The sequence below is a fragment of the Sinocyclocheilus anshuiensis genome, unplaced genomic scaffold, assembly GCF_001515605.1.
Source record: "Sinocyclocheilus anshuiensis isolate Anshui unplaced genomic scaffold, SAMN03320099.WGS_v1.1 scaffold902, whole genome shotgun sequence".
Classification (NCBI taxonomy): Eukaryota; Metazoa; Chordata; class Actinopteri; order Cypriniformes; family Cyprinidae; genus Sinocyclocheilus; species Sinocyclocheilus anshuiensis.
In genome coordinates this window covers 39,501-51,876 of record NW_015537974.1, presented here as the reverse complement: position 1 = coordinate 51,876, position 12,376 = coordinate 39,501, and the positions used below count along the sequence as shown (strand labels likewise).

General features: G+C 36.5%; 1 protein-coding gene across 3 annotated transcripts in view; it reads right to left on the bottom strand.

The window, feature by feature from the left end:
- Nucleotides 1-12,376, bottom strand: part of LOC107671660 (platelet endothelial aggregation receptor 1-like) — a 40,934-nt gene that overhangs the window by 7,219 nt on the left and 21,339 nt on the right. For 2 of the 3 annotated variants that reach the window (XM_016464570.1, XM_016464586.1), the window contains exons 2-10: nucleotides 11,241-11,351; nucleotides 9,518-9,622; nucleotides 8,875-8,975; nucleotides 8,664-8,756; nucleotides 4,837-4,961; nucleotides 4,523-4,644; nucleotides 3,451-3,559; nucleotides 3,223-3,359; nucleotides 1,216-1,428 (exon numbers count right to left, since the gene is read on the bottom strand). In XM_016464570.1, the coding sequence (XP_016320056.1) occupies nucleotides 1,216-1,428; nucleotides 3,223-3,359; nucleotides 3,451-3,559; nucleotides 4,523-4,644; nucleotides 4,837-4,961; nucleotides 8,664-8,756; nucleotides 8,875-8,975; nucleotides 9,518-9,622; nucleotides 11,241-11,347 (1,112 nt within the window). In that variant the 5' untranslated portion in view covers nucleotides 11,348-11,351. The remainder of the gene's footprint in view (nucleotides 1-1,215; nucleotides 1,429-3,222; nucleotides 3,360-3,450; nucleotides 3,560-4,522; nucleotides 4,645-4,836; nucleotides 4,962-8,663; nucleotides 8,757-8,874; nucleotides 8,976-9,517; nucleotides 9,623-11,240; nucleotides 11,352-12,376) is intronic. The other variant, XM_016464578.1, reaches the window with a different exon arrangement.

Sequence of the window (12,376 nt, the reverse complement as noted above, 5' to 3'; positions counted from 1 at the left end):
CCGTTTAGAAAAAAACAAAACTAGCAAATATTAGTGGTCGACCGATATATCGCCAAGGCCGATATATCGGCCGATATTTGGCATTTTTTAAATATCGGCATCGGCCGATAAGTTTTCTTGTTTTGCCGATACGTTCGAGGCGGGACTTTTATTTTTACGGCACTGAGAACGGCAGCGCCTGGGCACAAAGTGCTCACATTCTCCCTATTGTTCGCCGTCGTCGTTAACAGTTCTGTCTAAATACGGATAGAAGTCTGTCTAATGATCAGAACGGTTAAACAATGAAATTAATGTATACAAAAAGTCTTATAACGATTGCTTATATATTATTAGTAATAGAAAGGCAAACATTATAATACTTTCTTGTTTGCTGTCAGCATTCAGCAAATACACATTTATATCATTTAAACAAATCTTTGCATGTCTAATAAACATCTAATTTCAAAAACCTTGCAAACTTAGTCGGATCCAGTTGTGAGATCTTGTGAAGTGTGCATTTGCTGCATGATCGCGTGTTCTCTGTGTGACGGTCGGTCCGTGCGAATTGAATGCGGACAGGAGGAGAGTTCAGCTTCACTGGAGATGCGCGATCGACAAACTTTAACTCGTGATTTTAAATTATGCTGCGTTTTATGCATTTGCCCGCTGTCATATTCATGTCATTTTCACTGTGTGCTGCATGTAAAATGAGTGTTACTTTGGCTTTATTTGAAAATATATGATTAATGCACACAAACTTCCCAGAATACTGAGTGCCCTGTTGGTTACAGTGTTTACTTCCTTTTTAATTATAATTTTATTAAATATTTATTTATTTGTGAAAAATACTTTGTCATCTAAAGTATAAGTATGTTTATTTAACACATTTATTTTTAAAACAATTTTCAAATGATTTCAAATTTCTTAAAAATTAATAAAAATAAATAAAATTATATCGGCCATCGGCCTCCCTGCTTTCCAAGATATTGGCATCGGCATCGGCTGTCAAAAACCAATATCGGTCAACCACTAGTAAATATAACAAAATTACTAAAAATAAAATTAAAACAAAAACATTAAATTAAAATAAAATTCAAAATATTAATAAAAACTATAATAGTACATAAATCATACTAAAGTAACACTGGTTCTGAGAACAAAATGCATGTAATTTTCTTTAGTAGTTGTGTTCAGTCTGTGGCAAATCAAATTTAGTGATCATCAGTAACAGCACACCTGAGAGTGTTTTGTGAGTTGCAGAGGCAGTGGTGTTCGCAGTGCATGCCGTAGGTCCCATCAGTACACATCCTGTGATCACAGCGTGGACCTTTAAACCCCGGCTCACACAGACACCCACCGTGGATGTTATAACACCGTGCTCCGTTAGCACAGTCACACACACCCTTACAGTCCACACCGTATGTGCCCACTGGACACTCCTCGTTACACCTTCACAAGAGACACGCGTGCTCACTCAAGAGGGAATCATACAGTATAACCATGCTGCTCAAATAATTATCAGAGGCTTTCTGTGGATTTCCGACTTTTTCAAGATTTTCTAGAGCTACAAATCCATACCTACCAAATACTTTGAATGACCAACTAGTGTACAACCAATAAGTTGTCATCAGGGCCGGCCCAAGCCTTTATGGGGCCCTAAGCAGAATTTTACATGGGGACCCTCAGTGCCGCCAATACGACTGATTATTGTCAATGCTTGATTATTCACACACCCATTATCGATTCTATTTGTTGTAGCTGTGTTGCTTACATCATACCAATGTCTGCCTGTTATGTTTTTACCCTTCTACGATTTTTAATTGTAACAGTAGCAAACCCATAAGAGTGGTCAGGTGTTAATTTGCACTTTAACATTCAAAGTCTTACAGTGCTAAGTGACGTACTTAATGTGGTGTACTGAAAAGTAGCTAAATAAACCAGGTGACAATGCATTTACGGAACAGAATGTTATTTTAACAACATAAATTATTAAACACACATCTAAAACAACAACTCTTAATCTATAACTAGCTAACTGAGGCATAGTGATATTGGAATATAGCAAGACCCCAATGGTAGGCTAAGGTAAATAATGTTAAGCTGTTATCGGCACCAAGTTTATGAAACAGAAGCTTATTTTTATTACAAAAATATATACACAGGAAAGTTATTTTTACTCAGAAGACAAAAACTTTAATCAAAAATATTATAATATATTATGATGTCAAGGCTATTTATGGATGTTTAATCAAACATGATCTTCCCTAAAACAAGAAGATACCCTACCTAGGCTATGCTAATTAACTAGTCAGCCAGGCCCCCTCCCACCCCAGGTTCAATTTGTCCCCCCTCCACCCCCGAAATGTGATCGATTTTAACCCTTTGACGTGCTGCGCTTTGGCTGGCGCTGAGCCACAGAAAGACGCGCTCGGTGCTTTACATATATCAAAACTGTTCAGTATTTTCAACCTCTTTATTTCATTTATTTTAAGATTTCGGACATTTAAATAGACATTTCAATTAAGTACTAGCAAAAAAAGAAATGTATAGTTTGTTAAATACACACTGATTTCTATGGAAAGCGTCAATAATAAACTGACTGCAATTAAAATCTGACGACGTGTTTTATTCCTATCAAATACACATTGTGTAGGTAACCATAAAGTTTACTCTGTTTTCTCCCAGTTCACTGGCCACTTACTTTCATGCATTTCGGGAGAAATGGGTGAATATAGGTGATGTAAATTCGACAGATCCACACTACAGCGTCCAGCGCGCATTATAGATCAACTAACATGGTCATTAATGTTGTTTAAATGACAAAACAACTTTTCCACGACATTCTAATTTATTGAGATGCACCTGTAGTTAATGATTTAGACTAGTTAACAAGTTTGTGGATATTTTGAATAAAGAAGGAAAAACTAAATAAAAGTCATACATCTGTCATTCAGCGCTATTGTGCCTGCATGTTGCGTCGCTATTGAAATAATAAGATGATGTGTATAAATAATTGTAATATTTAATATTGCTTTTGTACTCTTGGGGGCCCCCTGGTGGCCACGGGCGCCCTAAGCAGCCGCTTAGTTCGCTTATGCCTTGGGCCGGCTCTGGTTGTCATTTAGCACATAGTTTCTCAACTGGTGGGTTGTGACCCAAAAACAAGTGTCAGGTCTGTTCTGATAGGACTGCAGATAGTAGGGAAAAAATAATGCAAAATGCAAATATTAAAATGATGCAGACCTGTCTCCAGTGTAGCCTGCATCACACTGACATTGGCCCTTTTCTGGATCACAGTGGCCTCCATTATGACACAAACATTCTTTAGCACAGTTTGGACCAAAACGGCGCAGTGGACACCTCTCAGTACACACTGCACCCTGAAACAGAGAGAGAGAGAGAGAGGCTAAAAATGGATGTTCAACTAAGAATAAAAAATAAAAAAACACAACCGGTACACAGATTTCTCACCATCCAGCCAGGTGGGCACAAACACACCCCTCTCCCCTGGCAGATGCCTCCATTCTGACACGGGCAGCGTACAGGACATCGGCTCGGCCTCATGCACGGCTCCTCGCACCTGAGCGACAGAGACATGTCACACCATATACAGTAGTGAGGTGCACAGTGAAAATCTGATTCAAAATTCAATTCAAACCTGGACAAACAATGATAATGTTTTAGGATTGTAAAAATGTAAAACTGCAAAACATTATGGAGTAAAATGAAGGAATTAAGGAAGATTTCAGATACACACTTTTTTTGGTCACTAAACAAATAAGTAAATTTGTTATAGTGACCATGTGAACTCCTTTGTACAAAAGGTTAGATTCAGAAGATTTCTGACATCATTTTTTCAATTCAACTTTTCATTCAAAGAAAATTCAATCTGAATATTAATTGTAAAATTAATACATGAAATAACATGAAAAGTTTTTTTCAACAGTGTTGTTATTGTTAACCAAAAACGCTTTCAGTAATTGGAATAAAATAAAATGTAAAAATATTATACAAAAAAATTAAATGTAAAATACTGCATAAATTTAAGATGAAGTACTACTAAAACTAAAATGGAAATCTGGAAAACTGAATTAAAACTAAACAGAAATTTAACAAATGAAGAACTAATAAAAATGGCATACGTACATAACTAAATTACTAAAACTTAAATGAGAATTAAAATGAAAATAATTTTTTAAAAACTGATAAATACTATAATAGCATATAAATAATACTAAAATAGTGTTGTTTTCCAGTACTAAGACAGTCAAATGAAATTTCCTTTGACTGTGTTTTTGAACTAAATGCAGCAAAGATAAGGAAGACTACTGTTTACTGTATATGATATGTGCCCATGCGTGACACAACATACTGTACTGTATATAATGTCAGCGAAATGCTTTAAAATAAGAATAATGTGAGGTATGTAAAAATATACATAAGCATATGTGACAAGAGTAAATTTAGCATTTGAAATCCTTCCATAATATACAGAGAGCAGTAAGAAGCCACATTATTATTCTAAGGTACTTCCAGCACTCACAGAGTTCCAGTAAATCCATCTCTGCACACACATTCTCCAGTGGTTTTATTGCAGGATCCTCCTGTTCCACACAGGCACTGCTGCAGACAGCCCTGACCGAATGACTTTGCAGGACAGGGGTCCTGACAGGAAGAAAATGTGTTGAATTCAAATAATGAAACTTTGTTATATATTGTAAATTTAGCTTTTTTGAATATCATCTCCCAAATCACATAGTAATGTAAAGTTTTGAATGTATACTTCATCTAGACATAATATATTTTACTTGAATAAAAGCAGGTCATTTAATAAAGAGGCTGTTGGTGTGGCTGTACCTGGCAGTGTTCACCAGTGTATCCGGCTGGGCACTGGCATCTTCCTTTAATAACGTCACACTCTCCCCCGTTCTGGCACTCACAGCGCTGCCTGCAGCCTGGACCCCAATGCTGGGCATTACATGCTAAACACAAACACAAATTCAGCTAAATCTGAGAAATCAGCAAACACGCATATTAAAAAGTCTGTTCAGATGCATTTACAAGAAGCTTTTCTTTGGATTAAACTGGTTTTCTTATTGTCTTAAGTTGGTCTGACTGTGTTTGGTCATTTGAGCAAGTCGGTGCTAAGGGATTCCTGAATACTTCAGAGATTCTCTTGAGCATCCTTGGCATTTAGAGCGTAACAAATTGATAGCGTGATTGACCAGAGAATTTGTACAGAGCTCAACAGAAGGAATGAGTTTCAAATGGGAAATTTTACAGATGGAGTTTGGCCGGACCTCAGAGAGAGCTCAGGCCAGCGCTCACACAGGGATTGGATTTCGGTCATGACACAACCTAAACTGATGACACGTACCCTTTAGGGGTTAAGAAGAGGGATCCATCACAGAAACAGACACATAAACACCCACTCATGCAGAGCATGTCAAGGAACTCAAAGAGATCATTAATCAGTGAGGTTCTGAGCTCATTTGGCTTCTACGATACTAGTTAACTTCTGTATTCCATTGTACTGAATGGTTTCTTTCTGTTTTGATAGGAGAACATGTACAGTATAAAAAATAAATTATTTATTTTTTATTTTATTTTTACTACCATTTATGTTTGGGGTCATTAGATTTACAATCTAAAATAACTGTTTTCTGTTTTAATATATTTTAAAATGTAATGAATTCCTGTGCTGGCAAAGTCTTTAGTGTTACATGATCCTTCAGTACAATACACAACAACAATGTACTACAAACTGGAAAATGTTTTCCTTTGTGTTTCTGAAACATTTTGCTTACAGTTGATAACGTTGTCAAAACAATCCCCCACTGACCTGCAAAAAAGACTAAAATGACTGTATTATGTATGCCAGGCCAGTAGTTGGTGATATCACTTTGAAAAGAAACACTATGCGCCTGCTCACATACTGTACCTATAGACTTAATACGCATGCGCATGAACGTCACTGTTTTCACAAATTTTTGTTATAGTTTTTATATATTCTGCAGACTGTTGCAAAAGGTTTATTCTATAATATCTTCTACTTCAGGACAGAGATTTAGAGTCCTGGGTTCTGACACTCTTGACAGCAGGGGAGGTGAATGATTCCAACACCCCACGTTCACATGTCAAGCTTTAGGAACTGGAGCTCACCAGCTGTCTCGATTCAAACACTGAGCTGACATAGTTCTAAAAGCTCATTCATACCACTTTAAACAGACAAGAGGAAGCCTCAGAACTTGATTGATTTTCAATTCAAGGCTGCTTCCATGAACTACATTACAAGTCCCGTTTTCTGTTCCCAAGCCCCTTTGCCCTAAAGTCCATCAGGATAAATCAGCATCATCTGAAATGACAAACTTGTGATGGAATATTATAAACGATGAATATGAAGCAGATCATTTTCACTCTCTTGTCTGAAGATGAAAGCGAATCAAATATAAGTAGTTTTATAAAACAGCACGTTTCCAGTAGATATGGAATGTCTTTTTTAAATGTGGGAAAATTCCTCTCTAGTCCCTAAGAGAAAAGCTGTTGTTAGGTTAAAGGTCTTAAAAGGCAATTTCCCAGAAGCCCATCCTTAAATAGTTAGCCATGAATATCTTTTTAATGCGAAAATATAGACCATTATGGACATCCAACTCGAAATGATGTTTTTGCTTTGTGCAGCACGCCCTGTACCTTTTAGTTTATTCTGCAGGCTGTTTTGTATAATTACTTTATAATAGTGATCTTATTTGTGTCATTTTAAACAGACAAGAAGTTGTATAGCAGTTTGATAGAGCTTGGCCTTTGGTCTTTCAGGACAGAGTGGGAGAAATGTGTATTTAAAACCTCAAACCTCTCTAATTTCCCACAAACCTCCCAACACACAGGCATTCAGGAAGTGTCAAGCCTCCTCCTGCCAATGCGAGCTAATAATGGGGTTTCAAAGTCCAACCAAACAAAAAGCAGGACCAAATTAGAGAGAAGGGTCTTCTGCCTAGAACCAGAGCCTTGAGTTTCCATTACATTTATGTAAACTCCACTTAGGAGCCTGTAAGGCATTGTACTCTTCTGAAACCACAGTTTTACAAATCATATCAGTATTACAGACCAAGATACTACAGTAAACACTGGACGGTCATGTATTGGACAGTCAGTGTATCATTCTGTGTTGCAGAAGGTCATGAGTTGTTTAGTAATTTAGTTCCATTAAAAGCTTTTTATTTATTTATTTATTTTTGGCTTTTTTAAGTTACAGTATGTTTTCATAGAACATCAAACATTAAAAAAAATAAGAGAATCATACGACCCATTCAATTATTATAATAACCCAAAATTATAAAGTGTTCAGTTGGCTGCATCAGAAATCATTTTTGTTAATTGAAATAAATCTGATAAATCTCATATATATATATATGTATATATATGTGTGTGTGTGTGTGTGTGTGCGCATGTGTGTGTGACCCTGGACCACAAAACCAGTCATAAGGGTCAATTTTTCAAAATTGAGATTTATACATCATCTGAAAGCTGAATAAAGCTTTCCATTGATGTATGGTTTGTTATGATAGGACAACATTTGTCCGAGATACAACTATTTGAAAATCTGAGGGTGCAAAAAAATCTAAATATTGAAAAATTGCCTTTAAAGTTGTCCAAATGAAGTTCTTAGCAATGCATATTACTAATCAAAAATTTGGTTTTGATATATTTACAGTAGGAAATTTACAAAATATCTTCATGGAACATGATTTTTAATTAATATCCTAATGATTTTTGGTATAAAAGAAAAATCAATAATTTTGACCCATACAATGTATTTTTGGCTATTGCTACAAATATACCCCAGCGACTTAAGACTGGTTTTGTGGTCCAGGGTCACATATATTATGTGAAAACTATTATATGAAAAATTTTGCATTTGCAACTAACTGAAAAAAGTTTACATTGAAATACTGAAATTACAAAAACTAAAAACAATAAAAAAATAAATGAAATTTAAATATTAAAAAGTCACAAAAAACTCATAACAAAATTACTAAAACTAAAATGAAAACTAAAAAATCAAAAAGTTAAAAATGTCTAATATAAATAATATTAAAATATCACGGGACTGCATAATTTGTATGTGGAGAAATGGAGAAAAAAATGGAGATGCTTTAGAAACCTTAGCTGTGCAAACTCTTATTTTTATTTTGATGATTCATACACATACTAAAAGAAAGAAAAGGAACAGAGTTAAGGAGAGAGCAGATGCAGAGAGAGGAGAGGGGGAAAAGAAAACAAGAGGAAAAAGAAAAGGGTGAAAATGGGGCCCAATAAAAATATACGCAGCAACACTAACAGATGACGACACATGAAGCCAGAACACTCACTAGTGAAATGTCTCTCCTTATTAAACTGTGTGCAGTTTCAGGTATTAGATGAATTATAAATATACTTATTACAATCAACATAGCTCTTCCTCTGTCCACCATCTTGGATTTATTTTTAACATAGCTTGTTGCAAAGCATTATGCAATTAGAATTTAGCATAAAAAAGGTATCTTTAAAGAAAGCAAAGAAGTTCCCTGATTTTTAAAACAGCTTTCATGTCAGCTTTTGCACTTATAATGCTTTTAAATGCTGCACTTTTTGGTTGTTTTTGTGTGTCGGAATGAGAAGGAGAGAAAGTGTGGCGCATTACTCACAGCTGGAACAGTCTTCTCCACGCCAGCCGCTCTCACATTGGCAGCGATCAGGTGCTACACAGCGGCCATGGACACACTCCTTAGTGCAACGTGCTACACACACACACACACACACACACACACACGAGCAGGAAGGGAAACATAAACAAAATACAAAAACAAACCGGTCAAAACCATTAAGGTAGAGGTAAAACATCAATTTAATACTCACGAACACATTTATTTCTGCTCTCATAAAAGCCACGACAGCACTGATACCTCCTACGATAGTCCATTTTCACCACCTGCCTATAAAGTGTTTTATAGGTGATCCTGGAGAGTGAATGAGAGAGATAAAAGTTTAATAACCTTCATTTTAAACATGGAAAAATACACAGTCTGAATGCAAGTACACCACACAGTAGTCATTATTTCATTATCACAAATCAGCTGTTGTTGGAATATACTATAGAGACTTCTGATTCAATAGTTGTCTTGGATCAACATTTGGCACCTTTTTTTTTTTTTTACAGAAAAATATAATATTTAGAAATGTATTAAAAGTTCGGTACCCTTCCCATTCGCCCTATTTCAGATTCAACTTAAAAAGGCCTTTGGGAGCCAGCGTAAGACCGGCAGAGAGAGCGAGTTTCCATGCCAGTATTATAATAAAGGGAGCATGTGTGAACGCCAGCATCGCAATTACTTGGATTCAAAGCAATTTTCAGACTTTACAAACCAAACAATCCCTCCAATGACCAAAAACCTCTGCAGCTCAGTAGGATGAAAGAATTCTTGCTGCATTCAGTCTAAGTCAGCTCAGTGTAACTGTGAGCAAATGCTTGAGTGCATGTGTGTTTGTCAGTGTATGTCACCTGTGCCGGGTGCATTTGTTAGCACTCCAGGGTTCAAAGCAGGTCTCTTCATACTTCACTTGGTCGAAAGGTTGAGCATATGATTCCTTCACTGAAGTGGTGAAACTAGAAAGGAACAAAGATTTTGTCGTGTTTACCAGTCACTTGTTGTTTAGCATCATTCAACTTGATGTACAACACAATAATTGCTGGAAATGTCCCGGTACAGTGTTTTGCTCAAGGGTATTACAGAGCTGCCCAGTTTGTAGTGCTAAAACTGAGAAGAGAATTCACTTTTTTTCGAGCTAGGAATTTATAATGGGTTTTTGGAATGACAGTTTTGAATGTATGAGTAAAATAAGGTCTGTGGTTGAGATTACTTGAAAAGGATATCACATTTTTTTTCCCTACATAAAAAAATGTAGACTTTCTGACTTAAAAGATATTTAAAGTTTAAGGTTTAATGATTCACAAATAAATTTTAAAAGCTGTAAAAATTTCCATCCATCCATTTCCAGACATTTTGTCCTATAGCAGGGCTGTCCGAACTCGGTCCTGGAGGGCCGGTGTCCTGCAGAGTTTAGCTCCAACCCTAATTAAACACACCTGAACCAGCTAATCAAGCTCTTACTAGGCGATCCCCTTGTCCAAATACACTTGCGGTCTTGGCCACTTGAGAGCGCGTGTGCGCGACAGGAAGTAAGTGCGCAAGACTGTCCCAGGTCTTAAAAACGCCAAAGCGCAGTGCCCTTAAAGCACACTAAATCCACACTATCTCGAATACCGCTCCGGAGCGCTATTCGAGGCTTAGTGTATCCCATCATGCATCATGTTCTGGAAATAAATCGTGAAACTTTTTGCCGAGATCTCGTGAGAGGTCATGGAAACCTTTCCAGTGCAAGTTAAATATTAATATAATAATTAGATATTACATATAATTTGGTAGAAAAACAGTGTTTTTACGTTTTATTGGTGCAAAGATGAGTAGTGGTGATATTTATTTTGTACAACATTTGCAACTGCTTTTTATCACTTAATTAGAAGCACCACAAATTAAAATTGTCATGTTATAGGGACTACTGAACAGACATTTAGAAGTTTATTTTAAAATGCAAAGTATTTAAAATTAAAATTAAAATAAAGCTATGTAAACACTTGCACTTTTACAACACTACAAGTGTGTCCCATCAGGTAATGAAAAGTTCGACACACACTTGTGGTCTTCATCCTCACTTGAACACTTGGGCCAAATACAGGAAATACGTCATATAAGTAGTCAAGTGGTCAAGTGCAAAGACCGCAAGTGTGGGTATTTGGACAAGGCTATAGAAACTTCCAGTCAGGTGTGTTGAGGCAAGTTGGAGCTAAACCATGCAGGACACCGGCCCTCCAGGACCGAGTTTGGACAGCCCTGTCCTATAGGGTCACAGACATTTAAAAAAAATATATAATATAATATAATAATTGTTTAAAACATGAAGTATATTGTCTGAAACAGGTCTTGATATGTTTTGCAATTTTGCTTCTTGGGTAACATTTGGGTATCTCGTTTAATAAACTATATTTAGATCCTTTAGACTGAGTTTTACATTTTCACATTTTGACTGGATTTTTACCGTGTTGTTGTTGTTTGACTTGTAGACATTGATCTACAACAGCAGTTTTGGTTGCCAGCATGCATTGGAGCAGATCATCTCTATTGGCACTGGCTTTCTGTGCTCTATATTGGAGCAGATGTTCTTACCTTTCCCATAAGCTGCAAACATTTGGATCTCGGGGGTCCAAAGACAATGACAGTTCACACACACAGCCCAAGACAAACAGGACCACACAGATCTCCGCCGTCTTCATCCTGCTGTAAAGAGAAAAACAGTCAACTAACTTATAAAACACTAAAACTCTGCCTATCAGAACTGTTGATGTGACAATGCAAGGCCAATGCAAAACTCTCCTTCCATTTTAAGACATATTGATGCCATCTGGTTTTATTTATGAGGATGCTTTAGGCACTTCGTAGGAAAAGGACAGACAAGCCTCCCATGGTGAGGATTTCAGAAACTAACAGTAACTTTATGAGCACATGCTTTCACACACACACATACACAGGACACACACACAGTCTTCAGAGCAATCTCAGGATATGTACTGGCACTATAAGGAGTCTATTCCTTCAGTGTCAGTGTTAACAGAGGTCTTCCCTGTCTGGACACCTACTGGAATTACTATTGTGTCTAGCAAGGTTAGCAAAAATAATGTGGAACGAAAACATGGTGTTCTGTCTTATAAGTAAAGTACTGTATATTGAGCAAACATAAAGAGGACTGTAATTCCCAAATATAAACTTTTTTGTATAGTACAGGGTATTAATATTAATAATATTATTTTGTTTTATTAATAGACACATTTCTAACTTTTATATTTTTTTAATTGTTTTATTCACAGATGAAATGAACATACATTGAAGTGGGGAAAATATTTATTTGATCCCCTGCTGATTTTGTAAGTTTGCCCACTTACAAAGAAATGAAGGGTCTGTAATTTTTTATGGTAGGTTTATTTTAACGTATAGAGACAGAATATCAACCAAAAAATCCAGAAAAACAGAGGTTAGAAATTGATTTGCATTTCAGTGAGTGAAATAAATATTTGATCCCCTACCAACCAGCAAGAATTCTGGCTCCCACAGATTGGTTATGTGCCCATGTGGAACACAGATTAGTCCTGCCACTTTAAGAAGTTACTCCTAATGTCAGCTCGTTAGGTGTATAAGACCTGTCCACACAATCTGTATCTTCCATTCCAACCTCTCCCACCACCATGGGCAAGACCAAAGAGCTGTCAAAGGATGTCAGAGACAAGATTGTAGATCTGCACAAGGCT